Source organism: Scomber japonicus, chromosome 2 (genome assembly GCF_027409825.1).
Source record: "Scomber japonicus isolate fScoJap1 chromosome 2, fScoJap1.pri, whole genome shotgun sequence".
Lineage (NCBI taxonomy): Eukaryota > Metazoa > Chordata > Actinopteri > Scombriformes > Scombridae > Scomber > Scomber japonicus.
In genome coordinates this window covers 13,937,392-13,950,362 of record NC_070579.1, presented here as the reverse complement: position 1 = coordinate 13,950,362, position 12,971 = coordinate 13,937,392, and the positions used below count along the sequence as shown (strand labels likewise).

Here is a 12,971-nt window from a genome sequence, read left to right as displayed (position 1 = left end):
GGACACATTTTTTTGAGCGCCACAACCCCCGAAAAATGACTTGTTTCACTATCAGAATTTGATTCTTTTGGTCTGATAACATTTGGAAAAGTCTAGAAATGCTGCACAATTAAATCACTATATCCCCATTCAAGTTAGCGCAGGGCTAAACTGGAAGTTGATCGGCTCGTCCCTGATTGATGACAAAAGCCATTTGATGTCACCGCACCCTGCTTGGAGGCAGGTCGGGGGCATTTGACCCGGTTTTGGAGCTGGTCCATCTTGGGCGCGACTTGGGCCAACTCGGTGCATTTAAACTGGTGATGGAAATGCAAATCAACGCGGCATGGTTTAACTCAGCGCGGCCCAAAGTGCCAATGGAAAAAGGCCATATGTTCCCTTGTCATGTTAATGTGTCTGTACTCATTACACTCTGTGTCTACGTGTGCTTGTCTGTGTTTCTCTCACGCCTTTTTGGAAACTCAATATACTGTTTTGCAAGGCCCGCTCATATCAAAAATTCTTGACAAGACAAGAAGTATGCTGTTAGAAGTTGTTGGTATGTGAAAGACTTAACTTGTCCAGTGAGAGGTGGAGGGTTTTATAAGGTTATTCGTGTCAGGACTGCAGTTATATTTCCACTCAGCTCATTATATTACCCTGAGAATAGATGTAAGGGACACAGCTGACACAGAACAGTATATTTCTAGATTATGGCATGAATTTGCTTGTGCACCTCGTCTTCCCAGGACTGCTATTGAAACTGAATTGCCATTATGTAACGACCAAGCCAATCAATTGCATTTCATTGTCTCTGTTCATACCATGCCTTGTGTCAAGCCAAATCTCTTCATTCACTTCCACTAAGGAAATCAAGCAAGAAAAAACAATTAGTGTTTGATGTTATTTCATTTATTTGGATTCTACTGCGGATAACAATACCAAATTAATTTCCACCTACAACCATTACACACAGGCCTTTTGAGACACCTCAACAAAAACAGAGATTCAGAGGTCTGGAACCAGGATATTTTATCATGGTTAGCCTCAAATCCTTGGCTTAAGGTTGTTTTTGTGGCATTGTGAGTGGTAAAAGCAGCAGCAATGCACTCACTGTCGCTGAATTATTCATTTTGCTCATGTCCAAGCACTGAATAAAAAAAAGAATTAAGACAGATACATTGGCAGTAAGTGTTGTAAAGTAGCAAGGAGAGTGTGTGCTTGTCGCTGTAATGGATCTTGGTCAGTTGCTAGGTATTAATTGGTTGTTGAGTTATCATGAATATTTGATTTGAATGTGAAGGCCTTGAAATTAAAATTAGTTTTTTTTAATCCATTATCACATGTAATCGTTTGTCATTGTGTCATGTTGAATGGGAGAGCATTCCCCAGACAAGCCTCCCATTCTAACTGTATCATGTCCGCTGTCTTGTTGATGTCATAATCAAAACTAATTTATAATTGAATGTATGCTAATCTGAGAGAGTTATCACTGTTTTAATCTTTTCTGTCTGTGAAGTGAAATGATTCATTGTGCGGCCCTTTCTCGCTCACTAACTGTTCTTCTGTCACCTCAGATTCAGCAATTTCTATAAATCACGCCAGAGCCAATATCTGTGTATATATATGTGCATACATTTCCATCACAACTGGTTCCTTAGCACCTTTTGAACCTTTAAGCTTTGTAGCAACATGATGACTAATGTTGGATTTATAAAACTAATCATCCTGTTGTTTCGCTAATTTTTACATTTACACTCCTGATGTAATGTTGTATGGAATAACTACAACATTGTCCACTATTGTAAATGGAAGAAAGTACATTTTGCTTTATGTTTGTGATTGGTAGTGACTGATAATCTCTATTTCTGGCTTGTGGATCACTCCTAGGGCCAGGTCCTCTCTCACGCTATGAATGGAAGTACTGGCCATCCACAGAGGCCCCTCTCTCCACCATCTTATCCTCCTCCCCCCACCTCACTCCACATGAGTCTCCAGAGACAGAACCGGAGTTCAGGTGAGACACTGACCTTTTGTCACTTGGTATGAGGGAAGGATACCCTGACTTTCACGAATGATTCATGTGTGATATTCTTAAGTGCAAGAACTAAATTTCAGACTACGTTTAATCGACAGCCTGCAACACTGTCTGAACACAGTTACATGCTGTTAGATAATTGCTTTGAAAATCAATTAACCTTTTAATGGTTCTGTGTCATATTAATAAAGCCTGCTCTGAAGTTGTCTTAGAATTACCAAGGGACTTTTGTGAAATAATCTCATAATGTTGGTGCTGAAATGGATATCGCTAAAATTTATTTCATCATTTTTTCTTACATCAGTTGAAGAGTTGATGTGTATTTTGGGAATGGGTTTGTTTATGCAGACATGCAGAACATAAAACCATTCAGTTGTGGTGCACGATCAGAAATAAATTACTAACCACAGAGAAACAGATAATGCTTGTTTTTTCTCTGCTCAAACTGTAGAGCATAAAAAATAGAAGTTACACTATGTTCTTAAAAATACATCAGTGGATCAGTGCTTGTTTGTTAAGCTGATGTCAGTTTGTGTACTTTGATCTCTCTTTGACTATTTAAAGCGTTTGCTTATGTGTCTTTCTCTTCTTCTCATCTCCCTCGTTGTATCTAGCAGGCAGTGAGTCACTCACAAGAGAGTCTGTGGTGTCCGGCCACACCACCGTCAGCAGCACGGTACCCATTGCTCGCTTCTCAGAGGAAGAGAAAAAGGTTTCTGTCATCAAAGCGCCCCATTATGAAGGCATCGGCCCTGTAGATGAGTCTGGCATCCCTATCGCCATCCGCACGGTGAGGTCAAACATAAGCAGAGCTGAACATGTTTGTTTGTAGTGGACTGACTGTAGTTGTTGTTGTACAGAGCTGGCTTTTGACCCATTTCTGTTGTCCTGATATGTGATCAGGCTCATGAGAGGGGATTACTTTCAACTGTCAGCAGCTTTTGACCCCATATTAAAAGCCTTTTCTCTCTCTCTCTCTCACTTTCACTATCTCTGTTGCTCTCCTTATGTGTGTTAGTTATAATAATGAGCTCTGACAAGGTCTTTGTTGTGTTGCTGCGAGGTCCTAGCTGCTTACTTATCAAAGTGGGTCTGTGTGTTATCTCTGTTGAGATTTTACATGTATGACCGCTCCACTCATTTATCCAGATTGAATGAACAAGAGAAACCCAGTTGCAGTAAAAGTGAGAGTGACAGGCAATAAAAGCTAAGAGAAAAGGTGAAAAAAAAACAGGGAGAGAAGAAAAACAGATGAGCCTTGTTGTGAGCGGACAAACATTTTTGTGGACACTCTATTTGGTAACCGTGGAGAGTGAAGTGGTAATTGGCCCGTCTCTTGGCCCGGCTAGTGCTACATGCACAGTCACATACACGCCCCTCTCTGTGCAGCCAAACTGCCTCTTCTCTGACCGGACTCCAGACACAGTGTTTAGTGCTACTGAATAAAGAGAGGATTAAGTCTCTCTGCCATTTGATAGCTCTTTTTTGAAGTGGGTGTTAGATCTATACTGTCTATACACAAAGACACACATACCAAGGTCTCTCCTGGATTTTCCACGCAGGATACCAGGAGCCTTTTGTAGCAGCGTGGCTTCTGTAAAACCAGCCACATTGATGTATGAAAATGTTACTGTTTATAGACAGACAAGAGAGTCTTAATGTAGTTATGTTGCATATTTGCCTCAAGACATTGGAACATTGACTTTTTAAAAATGCGTGTTGAAAGAGGTTGTATTGTACATCAGATCATTGTTGAGAACTAAGGGTTAGGGCTATTTTATACTATATATTTTTATAGTGATATTTAAGTCAATAAATTAACTAGCTAGTGGATACGGAACTGTAGAGGACTGTCGGCCTTCACCCATATCTCCATATCAGCTGTGTTGTTCAGGATCAGGAGGATAACGAGGAAAAAATTAATCATACAGTATTAATGAAAGACATCCAAACACACCACACTAAATTATATATATATATTCTTTCATAGATGTCTAGGGTATGAACGTGAGAGCCATGTAATCTACTTAGTTGAATACTCTGACACAAATTGTGCTTGACAAGATTTTTAATGAGAAAAAAATAGATTTTGTCATCTTAAAGTAACATACAGTTTGCTTTTCCTTATTGAGGTGAACAAGCTGCACCCACATTCCTAGAAGCAGACTATGGAGAAAGTCTCCAAAAAATCTCTCAGCATAATAGGTTAAATTCTCTGTGAATTATGGATCCAAAAAGGCTTGAGAGGGTTTTTCTCTGCTCTGTAATGTCCCATAAAACAGTGTAAATCCTTTCCAGATGATTCTAAATTCAGCAATCCAGTTTATGTTGAATTTCACAGCACATAAATCTTTATGATTATTTTTCTCTTCACAGACAGTGGATCGGCCCAAGGATTGGTACAAAACTATGTTCAAACAGATCCACAAGGTTCACAAAGCAGGTAAGCCTCAAACGAATCACTGAAAGACAGAAATTTCCATCCTCATTATTTCCCGTGATTTGATCGTCAGACAATATGAGGGGCATTGTTCATGCATGCGTGCTCTTTGTACACGTGCACATGTGTGTGTGTGTGTGTGTGTGTGTGTGCGTGTGTGTGTGTGTCTGTGCATACCGTTTCTCGTTAAACCAAAAGACCCAAAGCACCTCTGAGCCAGAACTCATTAGATGGGAGAGTCTGGAGAGGAATTGAGAGAAACCTCTAATAGACACAGAGCTGTCCTGGGAAATCTGCTCTAATTTTGTGGGCTTGACAGAATCACACTGTCAGTACAAGGCTTGCTTGTTCTAAACTGCTCAGGCTTTTTTCTACTGCAGCACACATACAAACACACACACACACACACATACTTTTTTTCATCATTGTGTGTGCCTGTGATGTTTTTTAGGCATCTGAAAGAATTCCCATGACTCTCTGAATATTCACATAGTCTAGTAGATTTATAAAGCAAGGATTAATACACTGTTTCTGTGAGGTGCTATTTACCTCCTTTTAAACTGAAAAAGAGACACACTGAAACAAAACTAAAGATTGTACAGCTGTGCTAGCATCTCTGAGAGGCTGTATGTCGGTGCAGTAGTGCTTTAAGCTAAATGCACATTTCAGCAGGCTAACATACAAACGCTAAGTAGGCTTAATATTTACCATGTACACCATCGTAGTTTAGTGAGTAAGAATTCTAAAATTATACACATACACACGCTACAGCTGATGCTGATGGGAATGTCATGAGTATTGGACAGTTTCAAGTTTTGACCTGACGATGACACTAGATAAAAGTCAGGGAATCAAAGTTATTACAGTTAATCTTTTGGGGACTTTGATGTACCAAAATTTCACTGAAACTCATCTAATAGTTGTCGGGACTTTAAATTAAACACCCCCAAAAAAACCTCATGGCAGTGCAGTCAGTGAGTCATCCTCTGGGAACCATGAATGTTCTTACAAAATTTTGCACCAATCAATTGAGTAAATGCTGAGATATGTCACCGGATAAGTGGAAACTTTGACCTGCTGGTGGCACTAGAGGAAAAGTTAGCAGATCACCAAGGTTAGTTATATTCCCCATCTGGGATCCATGAATATCTGCCCCACATTCCTTTACAATCCAAGTATTGCTGACATGTATAACTAAAACCAAAAATCATCCTCTGGTCACGGTAGAAGCCTGTACAAAATTTGATGGCAACCCATCCAATAGTTACAGAGATATTTCAGTCTGGAACACAGTGGTGGACTGACCAACAGACCCGACATTACCATCCCTAGAAAAACAATTGTTTGGAACATGCTGAGCTTGTGTAAGGACAGAGGAGAGAAGAGGATTATGCTCCATGAGTGGTTTTGATACATCTCAGATGTGAAAAATGGTCATTAGCGGAAATGACTTTATAACACACTACATTCAAGCTGACCAAAGGTGCTGTATAAAGCTATCTTTGAAGTCAACAGGGTGTAAGTGTTTGATAAAACATATATTATAAGTATTATAAGTGAAGTGTGGCTTCAAGGGCTTTTTGACATTAGTAGACTAATTCAGCCACATGGGAGAAAAAAGGATTTAAAAAAGCAAAATCAATATTAGCAATAAAAAACATGCCCAGCATGGAATAACAATATATACTGTACTGTATGTGTGTGTGTGTGTGCATGCATCCCAATCAGTCTTTTTTTCCTTTCCTCTGCAGATGATGACTATTCTGACACATACAATGCAACATACGCTGTCATTAACAATGGTGAGAGATGCTTTACAAGTAACAAAAAGTTGTGTCTTCCAACCTACTTGTCTCCTCCTTTCTGGCATGCTCTGCCTTATTACCTTTCCCTCCGATATCCCCTTTCCTCCGTCCTTAACAGAAGACTACAGCCCATCATCCACCACCACCACCATGGCACACCCAGCACCACGGACACATACCTACAGACCACTTGCTAAGAGCCCCTCGGACAACGGAGGGCATCTGGGTCCTCGGGAGCCTTCGCCATCCCCTGTACCTCCACCACCGCCACCCATGCCCTCCCTCCTCCAGCTGAGGGCCAGAGACAGCGACCGTGATAAAGACGCACCAGATATGTAAGGAACTTGGCCTTCATTCAGTACACCTCTTGAGTATTAAAATACTGGCACTCAATCAGTACAGGCAATTTGATTTATATTAATATAAAATGTTGTTATTAACTAGTCTCAAGCTGATTTTTAAGAGTTGTTTTTGATTTAATTGCGGCAGGAATGAATGGGGTCCTCCTGACAGGAAAGTGGACACACGAAAGTACCGTGCCGAGCCCAAGAGTATTTTTGAATACGAGCCTGGGAAGTCCTCAATATTGGAACACGAAAGACCAGTGCGTATTTATTATTTTCTTTCACAACTATAATGAAGTTTGACATTTTCCTGTTCAAATCTACTGAAAGGTTGATAGCTGTCATCACATTACTGCATTCCCTCATGTGCGATTACACCTGACCTGTCAGAGCTGTAGGAGTCTATCTGGAATCAACTCAGGCTGTAAAAATGCACTGTTTATACAATTAGAAAGTGAGTTGCTTGCTTTTCTAGCTGGATTCACACCAGCAGCTTGGATAAATATCTCAATTACTGTGAGAGTAAAGTGATTTATATTCCTTTTAGTTGTGCTTGTTATTGTTCCATAAGTATACTGCTCTGAAAAGAAAGCTCTAGAGACATAAATGACTACACATAAAGTCATATGAATTTAAATTACACCACTGAGTGTGAGGTTACAACAAATACCTGGATGGTTGAATGAAGTAAACATATTTATATTTCTTACTTGCTAGTTTTTGTTGATGTTATTGTGTGGTTAATATACTTTCATATTATGGGCATTGGCAAAGATGGATTTTCTCTCAGAGACAGTGTGGGTGTTGAAAAGCAAAACCTTTCCAGTGTTGTATCCTCTAGTGGTTGCACTGACTGTTCACTGTGTGGGGTGAATGACAGAGCAGACAGCAGAGATAATTACTGTGTAAATGGACAGGAGAATGGATATATGTTATAGATGAGGAGTCTGCAATGTGGGGAAAGAGTAGGAAGAAAAGGCTTTTCACAATGTTTAATGTGATGACTGCAGAGAGCTCTCCTAGGGCAATAATGTATGAGTCAGTCCCTGATAGATAAAGGCAATAAAGGGAAAAGGCTGTGGAGAACAGAACTGAACCCACGCTGGCTAATCTTCTGTCTGAGAAACTTCATGTACCCATTTCATGTCATTATTTTGTATATTTAAGTCTTTGCCCTTAAAGAAGTCTTAATGGAACAATAAACACCCTTTTGGACTTGGAATTTGGGCATTTACAAACCATAGCAAACAAAAAATGTCTTTCTAGTGCGCTCTTCTTCATGCTCCTTCTAGTGTGTGTGTGTGTGTGTGTTTGTGTGTGTGTGTATTTATTGTACAGTACTTGTGTGATTGGCAGTCTGTGCTCTAGGCCTAACTTTTTTTTTTTATAGGGTGACTCATTTGTCTCAAAGCAGAATTCTCTTTTTAGCAAGAGAGCTGTGATACGACACCACATTCAAAACATCCCCTGGCAGTGTTTCATTTGATGTGAAAACTCCATTTCCATGTAGGAATGAGGTTAGAAATAGCAACGTGATACAGCACTGCATCATCTCTACAGTGAAAATTACAATAAATTCTTTCTGATTATTAGGGAACGTACAGGTTGTGGCTCTAGCACACTCAAATAGATAAGTTTGTTGGAGTTTAACCAAACAACACGGTAGATGATTAACTTCCTACACAGCAGTAACCAGTGTTTTGCCTTATGTCAGTATTTTTGATGTATGTAAATACTTCCACCCTAGCTGACAGTTTATTGCAGGTTTATTGGATATGAAAATGATTCTCTGTATGATACAAAGGAAGAGCTATTTATAATCCATCATATGACATCAACACAGATGACCTTCTGCTTGCTTAAAGCAATTTCTCCTTAATTTACATCCCATGCAGGCGATGCAGCAAGCAAAGTGTTACCGGATATACAGTATTTCTCAGCCATTAATATTTAACAAAAGATAATGCATCATTATATAACAGCTGTCAACTCTCTGTGTAGTCTGAAAGGGAGAATATGGCAGATTTGTGTGATGGCTAGATGGATTATATAAGGCATATAAAGATATCAAGATCAGATTTAAAAGAAACATGTGATATAAAAAGACATAAATAGGATTTGATAGAGTGAAATAGGAAAGGTCATTTTCAGTTTAGTGGTTTACTGTCCTCCTCTTCTGATGGCGTTTCTGTTATCTAAGTAATTAATAAAACCACACAGCAGCTCAACTACAATTAAGAAAAATATTCCAGTTATAATGACTGAGCATGAGCTTAAATTACAGTACAGCATTATGTGGCACAGGGGTCAGTTGGCTGACTTGACTGTGACATCCTACTCTAGCTATTGTAGAGGTGAAATTTACCCCATGTTAACAACCCCTCATGTCTTTTCCAAACATGTTTCCAGTATATGCCCCTTCATCATCCTCTTAAACATAATGAGCTCCTGTGGTAGGAATTTTGCCTTCCTCTGCAATTCTCACATACAGTATTCAGTAATTAAACCCTCAAAGCCTGCACAAAGGTGTGAATTATGAAGTTGGGTGTTGTGCTGTTTTATAGAAACATGCTGATTTTCATTAGCTGTCACCTGAATAAGGCAACGATAATGTGATTCTGTGTGGTGTTCTTAGTTCCACTCGTTTTTATAAATATGAAATGAATTAATATAATATTAATATAATTTTAGAAAGGACCTAGTTGCATAATTATACGATATGCATAATAAAAAATGTAATTAGATTATTTAGTTTTAACAATTTTACTGAATGTTAATGACACTGTTGTGCACTGCTTAGAAAATTGTTTGGATATCCTAAAGTTTTGTAATTACTTTTAAAACCAGTGACAGTAGGGAAACAAAATATTCTCAATATATTTGTCCATAGTAAATGGGTTTTGCATCACTCCTTTTGTCCCCATGAGCCAGTCCAAATCTCCTCATCCTGGTTCATCCTGTGCCCATCTCCCTGTGCCAACTTTGCCCATTCCTAACCATGAGGTCCATGTCTCTCTTTGTGTGTGACTTCTTTCCACACTTCCTTTCCTCTGTCTTTTCTTCTACCTACTCTCTCTGTCACTGTCATGCTTTCCCAGACCTATGATGACATAGATTTAGAGAACGAGCCTTGGTATAAGTTCTTTTCCGAGCTGGAGTTTGGGCGGCCGGTAAGTCAGGGCCTAGCTACTCCCTCAACCTTCCCTGCCGTAGGCATACTCCCACTTTCTCCACCCCACTCTTGGTTTTTTTGAAATAATGTATCTACCAAAAGATGGGGTGGGGTCAGTTGTTTGGGCATGTGGTACTTGTTGGGTGCTGTGACCCCTCTCCCCCGACCCTTGTGACAGGCTGTGTTATGTCTTTGCGTTGCTGGGTTTTTTGGTCTGGTGGCTAGCAGGCACTGAAATGTTCATACACAAAAGCTGGACATTTTATTTCAGTTGATTAATTATTGCATCAATTCTTGCCCAGAAATAAGCAGGAAAATGGGTTCAAAGGCTTTAGATGAGCTGACTTTGCAATCAGACTTTCCTATCTACAAGCTAAATGGCTTTAGTGCCCTCTGCTGGATGGTGGTGGTAACAGCGTGCAAATGGCTCAAGGCAGGGGTTGTCTCTAGCCACATATCTGGGATCAAATTACCCCAACCTCACTGATTTACAAAGTGTCATCAGGACATGCCTGTGTCCATGCTAGAGCATGACATCAGGTGTCAACTTACTGGGCTTATTCGAAATGTTCAGGTGGAAATGTCACATGTGGAACCAGAATGACTTTGTGTCTTCCCAGAGTCATATTCGGCTGTGTGTTGACATTTCTACCTGCAATATTCTGAATGTTTCACGTCACTGAATAAGCCTGTAGAGAGTAGATGGTTTTACCTTCATGCACTGACTGGTCCAGCCAGGACAGAATCTCACAATATGTTTAGTGTTTGAGTGTTTATTGAGGTGACATGTCACAATACGTTTTGACCGACTGAATGAACAATAGTTTATCTGCACTAGTAAACAATCACTAAATCACAAGATTTGAGGGTGCAGGTCGTTGCACTCTCAAATAAACACAACACTGCAGCTTGTGCTACACTTGGCTTTCCGCTCACAGCTTGCTCTCACACTCTGCATGTGTGTGTGGTACATGGGCACATTTCGGTGTGTGTGTATGTGTGTGTGTGTGCAGTGTGTAGTAGAACAGTTTTTGCTCAGTTTTGGCTTACACTTACTGTGGTATGAATGTTGTTTTAAGAACAACATAGGAATATATCAATAGATCATATTAGAATCTGCATATGAATGAGTGAGTATTATGTGCAGGTGTGTATGTTTGTCAAGCGTGTTGGTGTTTATAGAGTTTGTGCACATGTATAGTATGCAGTGTACATGCAAAGCACATGTGCAACGTTTGTGAACTAGTCCATATCTGGTTTCTCAGATTCTCTAACGGGTGTCACTCTCTCCACATGTTTCTTGTTTTTTTTGGTTTCTCCCCATGATGTCACCACTGCTTCTCCTCCTTCACCTCATCTTCACCTTCCTCCTATTCCTCTTCCTCCTCTCCTCTCCTCCTCCCGCTCACTGCTGCTGCTTGGGGCTCAAGCCTCCTAAAAAACGGCTGGATTATAATCCAGACATCTCGGCTCGCCAGCGCATTGAGGTAACTCACATTCATGAGTGTTTTAGTGTTGTTAATCTCACAATGATAGGAATCTAGTAAATTGTTAAGTTAATAAGAAAACTGTAAGATGTGATTGCTTTCAGTGAAAATAATGCTAATTATTTTAGCAGTACAATGTGATCTCATGTTAACATGCCATCCATTCAAAATGAGTGTGATGCTGCTTGGAGTGTGTTGAAAGAATAACTTGAAATGTAATTCATCCTGTTTCTTGTGATTGTATGAAAATCAGCAGGTTGTGCTGTATATAAAATCATTTTCTGATTACTTCTCTCTCATTGAAATTAAATGTAAGTAAGAAAGTAAATAAATGAATAACATGAATAGATTTTTTTTTTTTTTTGAGCTCAAAAAATAATTTACTAGAAGTCATATTTATGTCTTGGACATGGTGTGTGATTGCATTGGTGATTATAATAGTATTTCCTCGGAGAAGCCGCAACTGTTAACAAGGTATAATAACCATTCTTTATCAGTAAGACCCATTCCAGCTGATCCATCCCATGTTTTGCAGGGCAAAATTTGCCCCCTAAGCTCATAACATCCTTTGCTATTTCACCTTTGCCATCATCCTCCAGAGCAGCCCAAGAAAGAGCAGAAATTTATCCTCGTCACATAAACCGGTAGGCCTCTTCTTGGTCAGGTGTGCCATGTGGAACCGGCATTCATCGCACCTTACATTGGGGGAGCGTTTTGAGTGTGGCACAGCAACAACAGCATGCAGGCTGTGCATTGTGAGCTGCTCTGCCTCAACTCTTTGTTCTTGCGGAGCTCACTTTTCTCTTTTGTCTGCCCTATTTCAGACATCTCTGCACATCCCTCCTGCTGACAAGGCTCCAGAGAGACCTGCAAGGTAACCACTGTTTCTTTTATTTTCATCTGCATCCCACTTTTCCCCTCCCCCATCCTCTCAGCAGCAGTGGTCCTTGCTGTGATTCAGCACAGTGTCCAGAACTCTGCCCTTTCTTGTCCTGTCTCTGGCGCAGATAGCCTCCGTGTGTAGTATTTATGATAATTTGCAAAGGATTAATGTTGGTCTTTATTTGCTCTTGTCTCTGAAGGCAGGACACTTTGCATCTCCCTCTTACTAACTGAGCCAGAATAAATTAACCCAGCAAACCTATTGATTCTGCCCTTCACTTACTACCCTTCCCTCAACCCCCCCTTCTTCCTTCTCTTGTCCTACTCCCTTTCACCAATGCCCTGCTTATTCAGTCGCATTTTCCTCGGTGAACAGAAAGAGCAGAAATTAAATGTGATGAATAGGCCATATAATTCATTTAAGAGCCACTGAGTGTGTTTGCTCTGAATAGAAAGTACAAAAGTGATTTAAGGTAGCATACAATGTTGAAAGCTGAATGATAGATATATATGAATATCTGATGATTGTAGAGAAGGTACACAATTTCATAATATAGTCTTCACTTTTACAAAGGATTGATATATTGCAACTGTTTATTGTCATATTTTTAGGAAATTAAAAGTTAATAGCAGCAGAATCGGCTTGTATATACTAAAATACCTTCACCTTGCGAAAATGCAACCTTAAAATCATCTGATTTAAATTTAACACGTAAATTATCTTGAAGTAGAATTTTGATTTAGATGTACACATGGTTTATTTGTTTTGAATTTACTTTTTGGGGTTAGAAAACACTTTAAAACCTTTTTTCATTTTCATATAT

The 12,971-nt window shown here is 39.7% G+C and overlaps 1 protein-coding gene across 1 annotated transcript in view; it reads left to right on the top strand.

The window, feature by feature from the left end:
• Positions 1-12,971, top strand: part of sorbs2a (sorbin and SH3 domain containing 2a) — a 50,966-nt gene that overhangs the window by 25,464 nt on the left and 12,531 nt on the right. Inside the window, exons 9-17 of the mRNA XM_053329375.1 lie at positions 1,870-1,996; positions 2,632-2,807; positions 4,394-4,460; positions 6,209-6,259; positions 6,381-6,597; positions 6,752-6,866; positions 9,705-9,776; positions 11,209-11,265; positions 12,090-12,139. Coding sequence (XP_053185350.1) covers positions 1,870-1,996; positions 2,632-2,807; positions 4,394-4,460; positions 6,209-6,259; positions 6,381-6,597; positions 6,752-6,866; positions 9,705-9,776; positions 11,209-11,265; positions 12,090-12,139 — 932 coding nt within the window. The remainder of the gene's footprint in view (positions 1-1,869; positions 1,997-2,631; positions 2,808-4,393; positions 4,461-6,208; positions 6,260-6,380; positions 6,598-6,751; positions 6,867-9,704; positions 9,777-11,208; positions 11,266-12,089; positions 12,140-12,971) is intronic.